Genomic DNA, 14,060 nt, shown 5'->3' on the forward strand with positions numbered 1-14,060 from the left:
CTAAAGGTGGTTTTCTTTTATTCTGATATCATAAAAACAGGGAGGGTGGCCATAAAAACATTGCCTCAAACAGGGAACCATGATTGTCATGGGGCCCGCAAGGCTAACCCCCGCTCTAGCGGGGAAAATGGCCTTAAAATGATCATTCATTCATTCATATTCATTCTGATATCGACCCCTTCCTGTGGAAATGCTGAAAATTATGATGTGCAATTCTAAGCCACCGAACCGAGTCACTGTAAAAATACAGCACATGCACAAATGGCCTAGTTCAGCATCAATACGTCAAATCGAAAGTAACATTAAAATTGCACATCAAAAAAAAAAAAAAAAAAAAAAAAAAATCAGACAGCTAGTAAAACCAAACAATGTGATATCTTTTGTACATTTATTGATAAAACTGAAAACGACAAAAAAGATCCAACTACTGCATAATACAAAAAACAAAAAACAAAACAGCTATGAACAGTCAGAAACAAGGCTGAGGATTACAACTGGAGGTTGTGATGGAAGGGAATGCTAAGGGGAGGGAATGACCAGAAAGTTGACAAAATTCACCCTTTTCTCACTCCCCACAATATCTCTTCTTGGCACTTCCTGCAGGTCTTCGTCCCAGACACGGTTATCTAAGTAGGGGGAAACGGAAAGTCGGGGAGACAGAGGATGGAAAGCAGGGAGGGTGGAAGAAACTTTAGGTATTGAGACTATGCATCAAAAGAAAATGTTGATGGGAAAGCAGGAAGAGAAAAAAAGTGCAAGTACGAAGGGAAGGGAAAGTGAGGCACGGCAAGAGAAGAGGATTTTGCCGTATTATCAAGTTCTCCGCACCCTTTAACCTTTACCTTTAACCTGTAGAGAAAACTCAGAAATTATCATTACCATTAGCAGTTAGACCACAAAAAAAAAAAAAAAAAAAAAACTATTAAAAAAACGGTTAACAAGCATCGAGTTAAGGTCGTTAACCTGTTTACCCTCTGGCAAATGAGCACGATGTTATCCAGTGTACCTGCAGATGAGGCCCGGATGTCTCATTCTCGGAGGATGAGGCCTGAGGACGTGGAACCCAGACAACCAACTCCTCTTCTGTTGCAATGCATTGTGTTGGGGCAATGCATCATGTGGGGAAGCCAAGCAAGGCGTACCAAGTGTAAACGGATCAGGACTTTTGGTTGGAAGAAGGGATGGGGTGAGGTTGGGGATGTGCCCTTTTACCACTGAGTTACCATTTAAGACTCAAACTCAAATCTTCATCAGAAACAGGCCACCCTTTTAGATGAAGTCACCCTTTACATGAATAATCTTAATATTAATGACTTAATTATCATTGAGCAAGGGGAGAAGGTTAAGGGGTAAGGATGTGGTCGTCACTCATACGCCGCTGCGCACTCTGACCCATGCTCGATTGGCAGCCGTTGCCCAGGCCGTAACCTCGTTTTGGGTCACGACCTTTGGCTCGAGGCTGCCCTCTTGGGGAAGGGTCAAAAAGTCAGGATGGGTGAAGGAAATGAAGGACATACATGAGGTCAGACCCCTTCAGTTTTTTGTGCTGATTCTGCTGTTACAAATTAGCAATTTATATATGTTGCCGTAAAGACTCCATAATCAAGTCGTTATACAAACTGAAGTTGCTAAAACAGTACTCATCAGAATTTAAGTTTACCCGACACAAAAAATGCAGGAAGAAACAATCATAAGTGAGGGCCCTTCCATAATTCATTCCAATTTCAGTATGATTATGGTGTCTAATGTGGAACAAAAACGTGCCAAATACAGCATGATTTCAGCACACGTTAAAACAACCCTCGACACTCCCCAGCAGGATTTCAAGGTTGTGTAGAAAGATAAACTAATGTGGCGAGGACTGCAGTTTTTAAACTACCGACATGGTGTGGACAATTTTACTGCTGTCACAAGAAAGTTACGATTGATCGAGAGCGCAACAAAACCATAATGGATTGCAATGTGGGTCGATCCATTTTGTGTTCCCACCTGAACCCCTAGTTTGGTTAAAATGTGGATTAACCAGGTTCACCCCGCATGGCACCGTTCACACGTTTATCTCCCAACTCCTAACATTCCATGCAAAAATACAATCACGTCTGCAAATGTCTCTTGTGTGCGATTCATGTACAATCTCCACCTTGAGCCTAATGTTGATGTACAAGAAAGAAAATCAAGTTACGATTATTCATGCGACACCAAGATAATTGAACAGCAAGTAGCTTTTCTGTTTGTAATCAATATAGTGACAGGGCCCATTCGGGTTCTACAAGCAATAAACATCCATTCATTCATGTAGTTATCTCTCCAACAGTACACATCAATGCCTTCCTGCAAAGCTCATCACAACGCTTCGTACAGGCAACAGCTAAGCAGAAAATTACATCAAGGGTTATGGAAAAGCAAAAATTCATTATTTTAACGTCGATTCATACAATGTTAACACTACAACAAACACTTATTATTATTATTTTTTTTGTATACTGAATCGAGGGTCGCGAAAGCGAGCTGTTATGCTAACCTTTTCAAAATTTTGCACATTGCATTGCACGATCTTACCCTCATGCCTACGAGGGAATTACAAGCAACAGAATGCCCAATCTCGAGGACATTTAATTTCTCAATAATATATATATATATATATATATATGAATACATAAAATATATAAAATATATAAATATAAATATGTATACAAAAATTTATATAATAAATATAATTTGATTATTATTATTAATTATTATTATTTTATTTTTTTACATCACATTCCCACAAAGTAGAGTTTAACTCTATATTAATTAACTCGCTGTTTTTACATTCAAGGCAGGCAGCTCCAACTATGCTAATGGTTGTTTCACTTCGTCATTTACTTCCGGTAAGCTCCAAACAAAACACAGGAACGTTTTCACGTTGACAGCAGAATCTACAGGTTCAGGATTTCAGGATTGCACAACCAAGATCAACCAAAGGGATTCCCTGGATCGAACACAATTCTGAGACTGAAAAAAATCTTCCTGAAACTAACCGGCCTGCACGGGTTTACAACATTAATAAAGTCAAGAGACTTCATCAACTTTGCACGTTTGTTTTTCTCCCCTAACTCGAAGAGTTGACAGTTAAAGCTGAGAGAACCCTCAATAACGGATGTAATATAGGCCACTCACCTAGGTCTTCAACACGATATTGCAATGTCTTAATGTTAAGAAAACTCTCATTCACCTTTGCAGGCAAAAGCAAAAACCAAGATCGAGTGCCCTCTTCAGATTGAGCGATGACGTTTCTAAATTCCACTTTAGAGAACACACCTGAATACAGAAGCAGAAGGAAGGAAGCACCAACCAGCTACATGATACGTCAAGATGGTAGCTGTAATGCGGTACCACCTGGGGAGGGGTTTCCGTTTGTTTGAACATGCTCAGGATGCTAGACACAATTTCTCCCAAAGCTGAGCAGCACCTTTCGTTTAAAAATCATTATTCGAGCAATTTTAGCAACACTGTTTTTTGTGTCAAATTCTCTTTCACAAGGTTCATCTGAAGATGGGGGGAAAAAAAAATTAAAAAAACATTTTAACCGTAAAAACACGCTAACACCAGTCACTAAGCATTTGCAGCAATTGTCACAAATAGTTTTTGAGAAAACGGTTAAAATTAATTTAGTGCAAAGCTTGAATATTCACTGACAAAACCAAATCTTGCCAAAGCGCATAACTCAAATAAAAACTAGCAGTTGCAAACAAATCTCGTACAACTCTGCGATTTCCACACATTCACAGGTACTTTATCTCACCTCTAGCCGATACAAAAGTTAGAAAAATGACCACCATTTAACAGCCAAGGACTGGTACAAAGTAAGTGCGCAGGGGGGAAGGCGAATGGCAATCGACATCAAACGGCACACAGAGTTTTGAATAGGCCATACCATCTTAAATGAAGTGGAGAACCGAGGAAGATTTAATAAGGTCTGTAGTTGGTCTGATGGACTGCACCACCACGCCGTGGGGCTTTGCCATAAGTGGCCGGCTGTCCAACTGCGCAAGAACGATGGACATCAGTGAGAATGGTATCTTGCGCAAGATAAATGGAACCCGGAAGCTGACCGGGTGGTGGCAATGATGTTGTGCGACCAAATGTAAATATTCTGTGGAACTGTAATCATGTTGGCACATTTTATTACTTTCACCATTTCTCTTTCAAAATTTCACAAAGGTCAAAAAAACAAAATAAAATAAAATAAAAAGACAGCGGCTTCATTCTGTCCAGCTGTGATGAAATGTCCAACAGAGCATTACATACCACTGTAATCTCCGTAGCCTCCATATCCACCATAGCCATAGTACGAGTAGTCATAGCCACTAGGGTAGCTTCCATATCCACCATAGCTCCCGCCATAGTTCCCATAGCCACCGTACCCTTGGTTGTAATAACCAGAACTCCAACCCTGTGAGGTGGCTGTGCGGAAAATGGAGTTTTTGGAACAATCACAAAGTATAATTAGACACCATAGATGACTTGGTAAACAAGCGTTACGCCTCGGTCCCCCGTCGGTGAAGTGATGAGAGTTGACAAAGTGGAAGACGCAAGGTGGCCATCTTGGATTTTGACGTGGCGACCCAATTTGCAATAGCGTTCTTCCGTTTTGCCTAGATACACCCACACACCAGATTAGAAGTTGGTACTTCGCTTATTTTTCAAGATATTACACTCAAGGTTCAGACATACATGGCGGCGGCCATCTTGGATTTTGACGTGGCGACCCATTTTTCAATAGGGTTCTTCTGTATGTCGAGATACACCCACACACCAAATTAGAAGTTGGTACTTCGCTTATTTTTCAAGATATTCATCTCACAAGGTTCAGACATACATGGCGGCGGCCATCTTGGATTTTGACGTGGGTTACACCCACACACCAAATTCGAATGCGGTCCTTCGCTTACGCACGCACGGACAAACCATAGTCCCCCTTTCGCTCCGCGGTGCGACGGGGGACAAAAATAAGCGAATCACAGCAAAACATCCAATTGGTATGGATGCTTCAATTAATATATACTAGGACGTGCCCGAACGTGGGTGCCCGTTCCTTGCCAAAAAAAAAAAAAAAAAAAAATTTGTGTAGGGGTGTGTGTGTGTAAACATCCTAGGGCGTGCCCGTACGTGGGTGCAAAAAAACATGCGTGCAAACAACAACAACAAAAAAAAACTTTGAAACCACGTGGCAGTAACGACCACAGAACCCCCCCCCCCCTCTATTTACATGAATGGTTTGGTCCATTCGCAACGACCACAGAACCCCCCCCCCTCTATTTACATGCAATGGTTTGGTCCAAAGCGAACGGTTTGGTCCATTCGATGTGATTCGATGATTCGATGTGAATGGTTTGGTCCATTCGCAACGACCACAGAACCCCCCCCTCTATTTACATGAATGGTTTGGTCCATTCGCAAAGCCAAAGCGAACGACCACAGAACCCCCCCCCCTCTATTTACATGAATGGTTTGGTCCATTCGCAAAGCCAAAGCGAACGACCACAGAACCCCCCCCCCCCCCTCTATTTACATGAATGGTTTGGTCCATTCGCAACGCCAAAGCGAACGGCGAACGGCTAAATCGCCATAGCTCGGTAAGTACTTGTCCGATTAATTTCAAACCTTGAAAAGGCACATCCTCGGGTCCCCAGCAATATACCTGGCAAGTTTCAAGTATATCGGACCCGTGGTTGTCGAGAAACAGCGGTCACAGACACACAGACACACAGAGATTGCTGGAATTATAGATAGATAGATATATATATATATATATATATATATATATATATATATATATATATATATATATATATATATATATATATATATATGTATATATATATATATATATATATATATGTATATATGTATGTATGTATGTATGTATGTATGTATGTATGTATGTATGTATGTATGTATGTATGTATGTATATATATATATATATATATATATATATATATATATATATATATATATATATATATATATATATATATTGTTGCGAATATGGCATTTGGCCTCCATATCCGCTTGTAAATATTCCCCTATTTCCCCAATACTCCCCAACTATCCCCAATCCCCCATTCCCTAGTCCCATTGCCTGTAAATAACACTCTGTAGAACCGACCTTCCCCTTTTTCCCCCATTAAATGTCGTGCCCAGGTCCACCGCATCTCACGTAGACAACTTTCGGACATCTTGCTAGTTATTCTTAGTCTATGTCAGTTAAGGACTCGTTTCCATTAATTCTGACTCTTCGTTGCACCAGAATGTGATTATATGGCACCAGTAGTGAGTTTAGGACCTTCCCATACCTCCTCCCATCTTCTTCCCCAAACAACAACAACTACAACAACAGAGGGGCGCGGCGCGGCGTGCGGGGAGTGTGCGTCCTCACACCGGCTCGGTTAGCCGCCATGACCATGCGCTCCACGGGGTTACCACGAAGGGGCTCCTTGTCAGCCCCTCGTCAAGGGCGGAGCCGGTAACCCCCCGCACGCACCCAATGAGAAGCGACGTGCCGATTCCATCTGGGGCGGAGCTAACGAGCCGAGGGCGTGTCACTCCCCGCCGGATATACGCGGCGACTTACCGGATGTGAGGTGAGATGCGCCTGAACTACGGAGAGCAGAGGACGCCACCCCCAGTGCGACGATACCTCCCCGCATCTTTGGACCGGACCGAACCGGGTCGATTCTGCCCTGAGCCCAGGTGCACCTGGAGCCATCGATCCTGCCTTTCCTTGCCATCAATCCCCGTGTGAGTCAGCCTTTTGTCCCGTTTATCTGTCGTCTGTTGGGGTTAATATAAGAGTGTGTCTAAGTGCCTGTCTTTCTATGATGTCCCTCTTGTAGTTGTAATCTAACCTTCCGCCATAATGTAACCTCTTCCGGAGGTCTTGAGAACTGAACCCTTGGTGTCGTGTCATTTTAATCCAGCCGTTGTGTCCTTTTCCTTCATTGATCTAGCGTAGCGCGACTAGTCAACGTTCGAGCATAATCGGGTAACTTGTGCAGACGTGGTCATACCAAACCGCTCGGTAAACTAACATCCACAACCGCGTCTGTAACAATTGGTGTCGAGGAGTGGAATTCGGACCCGGGACTAAATTTGTTAGGCCCAAACTTTGGGAGGTAGAATCGACCCGGAGCGCGTTTCCCGCGCTCGACGAAATTATAACGGCGAAATTTGATTTTGTTATACGGAAATAAAAACCCGAATTTTGAAAGTCGCGCTATGGCAGACCAAGTCGGCTGGGGTCCGGTAGTGGAGAGTGAGGCAGGGTCGGTCCAGGACCAAATTGAGGGACGTGAGGAGAGCGAAGCAGCGAGGGTAGCAGACGCACAAAATGGCGCCTCGCTGGTCACCGCGCCCGCGACCGTGGCAGCGCCCCTGGTGGATTCGAACCTTTTCCTCCTGCAAATGAGGGCCCTTATGGAACAAATGGTGGGAATGAGGGCTGATAGTGAGCGGTTGGGAAACCAAATGGGGGTAATGGGGAACCGGATGGATGCTCAGAGTGAGCAAATGAGGGTTGATAGTGAGCGATTAGAGGGCCAAATGGGGGTAATGAGGGACGAAGCGAGGGGTACTGGTGAGAAGGTAGACAAAAATTTTGAGGGGTTAGACAATGGGATAAAAGAGGTGAGAAATGGGTTAATGGGGGTAGAAAACAGAATGGCCGCTCAAGAGAATCAAATGGAAGGGATGCAAAAGGGGTTAGAGGGGGTAGAAAATAGAATGGCTGCCCAGGAGAATCAGATAGAGGGAGTGAAAAATGGGTTAGAGGGGTTAGAAAACAGGATGGAAGGCAAATTGAGGGACATGAGGGACCAAGCGGAAAGGGAAGTTAACCAAATGGGGCAGCAGATAGAGGGGGTCAGAATGGGGGTAGAAACTAAACTGGATGCTCACAGGGAGGAAATGGAGCAGATGAGGGTGGCATCTGGGCAGGAGATGCAAGTGATGGGAGAGGAGATCAGAAGAGGTGTGAGTGAGGAGGTCGGAGGAGTGCGCGAGGAGGTGAGGCACTGTAAGGAGCACATGGAGAAGGAGGTGAGAAAGGGGACTGTAAAGTTACAAGGGGGCAGAGAGGTCCTGACGCAGGAGGTGGAACAGCTGACGGAGGGACAAAAAGAAGTAACGGAGCAGGTTCAAAGGAACACTGCGGTATTAGGAGGGTTGAAAGCGACACAGAAAGAACTAAAAGATGACTTAATAGCGACGAAGAGGGAATGTCAGATGGTACGTGAGGGACTGACAGCGAGGTTGGACGAGGTGGTAGAGGTAATAGAGACGAAGGACCGGCAGGTGAGGACGCACCTGGAAACGGTCAAGGTAGCCTTAGAGGACGAGCTTGAGGAGACGTACCGGGGAATAAAAGAGGTGAAGCAGAAATTAGAAGAAGTGGAAGAAGGGATGAGCGAAATTAAGAAGCGACGGAGAGAGGATAAGAAAGAGATAAAGGAGGAAGTAAAAGAATTGGTCCAAAGTCTGTGTTCGGATCGTGATGATGTGCTCATTAACCGGATGAGGGATTCGCAGGTGATGGAGGAGAAGCGAAGAGGAAGAGGACCCGGTGTAAGTGGTGACCAATATGGTCGTGCGTATGATGCGCCAGGGGATTTAAGAAGCTTGGGGGTCGAGATGGACCCGGGTGTTCGTGAGAGGCCGTTGGTGAAGTGTGCGACAGGTCTGGTGTGCGAAAAAGGAGGTGTGCGAGAAAGTCCGACTCTGGGGTGTGTGAGAAAAAAGTGCGTGCCAAGGAGTGAGTGTGCTGGCGAGAGTGAGTCGGTCGTAGCGCGTGTGCGAGGGAGCACGTGGAAGCGCGGTGTGGTGAGTGTTACAGAGGGTGTGACGGGAGAGTGTGCGCGAGAAAGGTGTGTGACGGACAGGTGCATGAGGAAAGAGTGCGCTGTCAAGAGTAAGGGTGAGTGCGCTGTCAAGAATGGAGGTGAGAGTATTGAGAGTGACAAGGAGAGTGAGTTGGTTGTGACAGGTGAGCGAGGATGTACACCTGGGATGGAAGGATGCACACCTGGAATGGTAGAGCGTGAGTGGGAATGCACGCTGGAGTTGGTGGTGAGGCACGTGGTTGGGTGTGCGAATGAGGGCACACCTGTGATTGTCACAGAGGAGGTGACCGAGGAGGGGGCGCGAAGCGGTGTATTGGTGAGGTGTGCGAGCAACGAATGTGTGCCAAAGTGTTCGGTGGTCAGGTGTGTGACCAAGGCTGTGAGTGGAATGAGGGTACCTGGGTGTGTAAGGAAAGGTACGAGGAGCATGGGCACGGCTGGATGTGTGAGCAAGGAACGGGCTGCGGGGTGTAAGAATCCAGGTGAAGCATCGACGGTAACCAGGTTAGAGGTTAGGTCGACTTTTAGCCGAAGCGGGCCCTCGGTGCGTGCCGGGCCTCGCTTTGAACGGCCGCGTCCGTGCTCCACTAGGCGGAGCGGGCAGCCCGATAGAAAGGGTCGTCATGGCGACCACTTTTTGTTGAGGCAGTCCGGCAGGTCGAGATCGAGCCATGGGATGGCTCCGTGCCGAGATGGTGCGTGGGATCTCGGCCCGGGTAAACCTCCTTCCCTGCACCGAATGCGGGACGTATCCAGCCGCTGGCACAGAACAACCCGCATTCATGGCTTGGCTTTACGAAGCCGGGCTTTGGACGGGAATTGGCGCACAGAGAGGCATTAGTGAGTAGACTGGGTGATGAGGTTAGAGTTTTGGACCCAAAATTAGAGAAAAACAAAATTTGATGATTGGCAAGGGATTGGCAGTAGTGATTGGCAGATGATGGGTAGTGATTGGCAAAAATTTTGATTTGTTGAAATTTGATGTGCAAAATTGGTAGTGAGCGATGGGCCCAGTGGGTAAGGGGGGCATCCCTGCCACCCTTCCCAGAGTGGGGGCAAAGGAGCAATAGCTTATGGGGTGTATGGCAGTGAAAACTAGCCCGGGTGGGTTAGGTTATATTGTGTGTAGGGATCTAGCGAAGATGACATTAGGTGACGTTAAGGTTTAGTTAGTGACTGATACCTGTAGTGGGGACGCAGGTAGATTAGTGTGGATGATAATGACGAGGGAGCGCAATAGTTTAAAGGGACGACTGGGAAGCGCAATTTTCAGAGGGGAGTAGTTAGCTGAGATGATGCCGTGTGTGTGAGGATTGAACAGGGGTGATTGAACAGGTGTGATTGCACAGGTGTGCAACTGGACAGGTGAGTGGAGCAGTGTATGAGTAGTGAGTGTTGTGGATCAGCGCGAATGCGCTTGGGGAGAGAAGGGTGCAGGTGGCACCAGGTGTGAGAGCACAGGTGTGCAAGTACAGGTGTGTGGAGAGAGTTGGAGTAAGTGGTACGGAGTGGTGTGCATGGTGCGAAGGTGTGAATGGGGGAAGAGTGGACCCCCATCACGGATACCCGGGGCGGGTAGTGTAAGTGCTAGGTAGAGGGTACAGGTAAATTGTGGTTGGATATTGGCATCTGTGGTGCGGTTGCAGAATGGTGTTGTGAATGGGTGCATTAGTGTTGTGGAAATGGCTGGGCGTGTAGCCTGTTAGTGTGTGTAGTTGGTTGGGCACTCCACCACTGTGAGGATGTCGGCCAGGTGAGGCCGCAGGTGGGCTCTGGGAGCCGGTAGAGTTGTGGATGGGGCCCGAGGATCCGGAGGATGGACCCGGGTAGCCCAGTGCCAGAGAGGGCACCGAGTGGGGAGAGCGCCAGAGGGCCTTCCCCAGGTAGTTAGGTTAGGGTGAGGAGCAGGTAAGCTCGGAGGCAACTGCAGTGGTGGGGGTGTGCAGGTGGGTAGACCCGCTGGGAGAGGTACACGCCACAGCCCAGAAATTGTGCGAGGGCACCGGGAGATGAATCGGGGGAGTGAGACCCCAAATTGAAAAGCACCACAGTTTGGCCAATGGGAATTGGTTTTTAGAACCCATAGTGTAAGAGGGCCAATGGTTTGGCAGGAGAAAGACCCCGGGTAGTGTAAAGTTGTTAAAGTCATTTAGGAAATAGTTAGGATTGATGAGCCTGTCGCACCATACGCAGCCACTTACCCGTGGTGATGATGATGACTCCACACCTGTGTTTTCTTTGTTTTGAGTTGCAGGAAATGAGATTGCTGTGGATTGGTGAGACGCATCACGACGTGGATGAGACATTGGGGTGATTCCATCTCTCCCTCCCTAGGAGGGACTGATGATGAATTGGTGATGGCAAATTATGATGTTGAGTTGGAGATGGCAAATTGTGATGAGAGTTGAAAATGGCAAATTTGATTGGTTAGGAGTGAGAGAAGACGAATTTGGTTTATGGGAGGAACGGGGGAGACAGTAGGGACGGTTGTTGATTTGTAAAGTAGATGTTTATGAGTAGTGTTGTGTTTTGTGGATACAGTAAGGGGTAAGGGAGGGGCCATGTAGGTTACCTGGTGGGGGGGGGGGGGCGTACGATAGGAACGTACCTGTCTCACCTGGTTCCCATGTGCCCCCAGTGTGCATCATCTTATATTGCGTGCACTTTTGCGCCCTTACCACCTTACTCACTTGTCTGCTTCTTTTGTCTCCCACCTCCGAGGATCTGGCTTTGGGGCAGAGAGAGAGGAGAGAGAGAGGTGCTGGCTCCGCAGTTGTGGGCCTGCACTTTCGCTGCTTGCTGCTTGGATCGATACACCATATGGACCGCAATGTTTGTGGCCACCCACAATGGACCGCAGTTCTTTTGCGGCCAAGCACCACCCGTGGAAGGACCTATGGGTCAACGTGGCACCTATGCCAAACAGGTGAACCACTCTTAGTTGGCCCCTGACGGCCACAATACAGAAATGGACGCGGTTGGCGCCTTTCTTGATTTTTTTGAAAGAGGCGAGAACGCCAAGTGCACCACACGAAGGCAAGACCAGCGGCAGAACATCGGCCGGCTGTGACACCACCGGTGATTCATAAACACTTTATTGGTGCACCGGATGGTGCTGACTGTGTGAAGGGGTGGTGCTTTTGATGCTTGGAAGGGGTGCTCTGCACATTATTAAAGGCCGTAGGCCACAGAGCACTCGTGGGTTGGTGTATCGATGCTGGCATGCGTGCTCTCTCTATGCATAACATCTGCATGTGTTCCTCCAGAAACAGGTCCTGGATCGTAGTGTAAATAGCAGCGTAGTCTTGTAAATAATGCTCCCTACCGGCTGTATGTTTAGTTTGCGAATTCTTTCCGGATTCGGTTATCCTGTGGGTGTGTTTCTGTGAGGAGAAGGGTGCAACGTCGCAGGGGGACATATTTACTCATTTGTGAATATCTGTAAAACTGTCGCACTCAGGGTAGAGTTAATAGTAGAGGGAACTACATCTGCGTGCCACACTAAAGTAGGTAAAAATTTATCGGGTCGGGACGCCCCGAGGGTAGAGAAGGGTGCAATGTTGCGAATATGGCATTTGGCCTCCATATCCGCTTGTAAATATTCCCCTATTTCCCCAATACTCCCCAACTATCCCCAATCCCCCATTCCCTAGTCCCATTGCCTGTAAATAACACTCTGTAGAACCGACCTTCCCCTTTTTCCCCCATTAAATGTCGTGCCCAGGTCCACCGCATCTCACGTAGACAACTTTCGGACATCTTGCTAGTTATTCTTAGTCTATGTCAGTTAAGGACTCGTTTCCATTAATTCTGACTCTTCGTTGCACCAGAATGTGATTATATGGCACCAGTAGTGAGTTTAGGACCTTCCCATACCTCCTCCCATCTTCTTCCCCAAACAACAACAACTACAACAACAACAGAGGGGCGCGGCGCGGCGTGCGGGGAGTGTGCGTCCTCACACCGGCTCGGTTAGCCGCCATGACCATGCGCTCCACGGGGTTACCACGAAGGGGCTCCTTGTCAGCCCCTCGTCAAGGGCGGAGCCGGTAACCCCCCGCACGCACCCAATGAGAAGCGACGTGCCGATTCCATCTGGGGCGGAGCTAGCGAGCCGAGGGCGTGTCACTCCCCGCCGGATATACGCGGCGACTTACCGGATGTGAGGTGAGATGCGCCTGAACTACGGAGAGCAGAGGACGCCACCCCCAGTGCGACGATACCTCCCCGCATCTTTGGACCGGACCGAACCGGGTCGATTCTGCCCTGAGCCCAGGTGCACCTGGAGCCATCGATCCTGCCTTTCCTTGCCATCAATCCCCGTGTGAGTCAGCCTTTTGTCCCGTTTATCTGTCGTCTGTTGGGGTTAATATAAGAGTGTGTCTAAGTGCCTGTCTTTCTATGATGTCCCTCTTGTAGTTGTAATCTAACCTTCCGCCATAATATAACCTCCTCCGGAGGTCTTGAGAACTGAACCCTTGGTGTCGTGTCATTTTAATCCAGCCGTTGTGTCCTTTTCCTTCATTGATCTAGCGTAGCGCGACTAGTCAACGTTCGAGCATAATCGGGTAACTTGTGCAGACGTGGTCATACCAAACCACTCGGTAAACTAACATCCACAACCGCGTCTGTAACAATATATAGTTCTCCAACCTAATGAGCGAACGTCATGACGTCATCGCCATGCATGTCCGCATTGCCTGCAAAGCTCCAGGGGAACCATCTAGCAGTGTGTCATTATGGATTATAAATTCAGATACTGTCACAAGTGCATGCAAAACTCAGTTACCGAACTGGTTTCGCCCTTGTTGGGGCTTCATCAGGGCAAACGCAGTGAGCCTTCCATACACTTGTAACTCTAAACCTTTCGGTTTTTATATCAGTCGCTATGCGACCTTCATATCATCAGTGGGGAGGAGTTACATCATACATCAGTAACATCAGAGTTACAAGTGTATGGAAGGCTCACTGCGTTGCCCTGATGAAGCCCCAACATGGGCGAAACCAGGTCAGTAACTGAGTTTTGCATGCACTTGTGACAGTATCTGAATTTATAATCCATAATGACGCACTGCTAGATGGTTCCCCTGGAGCTTTGCAGGCAATGTGGACATGCATGGCGATGACGTCCACTCATTAGGTTGGAGAACCAGATTACAGATACCAATTATTAGTAA

The 14,060-nt window shown here is 47.3% G+C and overlaps 1 protein-coding gene across 2 annotated transcripts in view; it reads right to left on the reverse strand.

The window, feature by feature from the left end:
- Positions 1-374: 374 nt before the first annotated feature.
- The window catches only part of LOC137440313 (heterogeneous nuclear ribonucleoprotein D-like-A), a 38,993-nt gene continuing 25,307 nt past the window's right edge, over positions 375-14,060 (reverse strand). The window contains exons 6-8 of one of the 2 annotated variants that reach the window (XM_068136613.2): positions 4,294-4,449; positions 3,920-4,028; positions 375-626 (exon numbers count right to left, since the gene is read on the reverse strand). In XM_068136613.2, the coding sequence (XP_067992714.2) occupies positions 3,952-4,028; positions 4,294-4,449 (233 nt within the window). In that variant the 3' untranslated portion in view covers positions 375-626; positions 3,920-3,951. Of the gene's footprint in view, positions 627-2,756; positions 3,532-3,919; positions 4,029-4,293; positions 4,450-14,060 lie in introns of those variants that run through there. The other variant, XM_078782598.1, reaches the window with a different exon arrangement.

The sequence above is a fragment of the Myxine glutinosa genome, chromosome 7, assembly GCF_964187855.1.
Source record: "Myxine glutinosa chromosome 7, kmMyxGlut1.1, whole genome shotgun sequence".
Lineage (NCBI taxonomy): Eukaryota > Metazoa > Chordata > Myxini > Myxiniformes > Myxinidae > Myxine > Myxine glutinosa.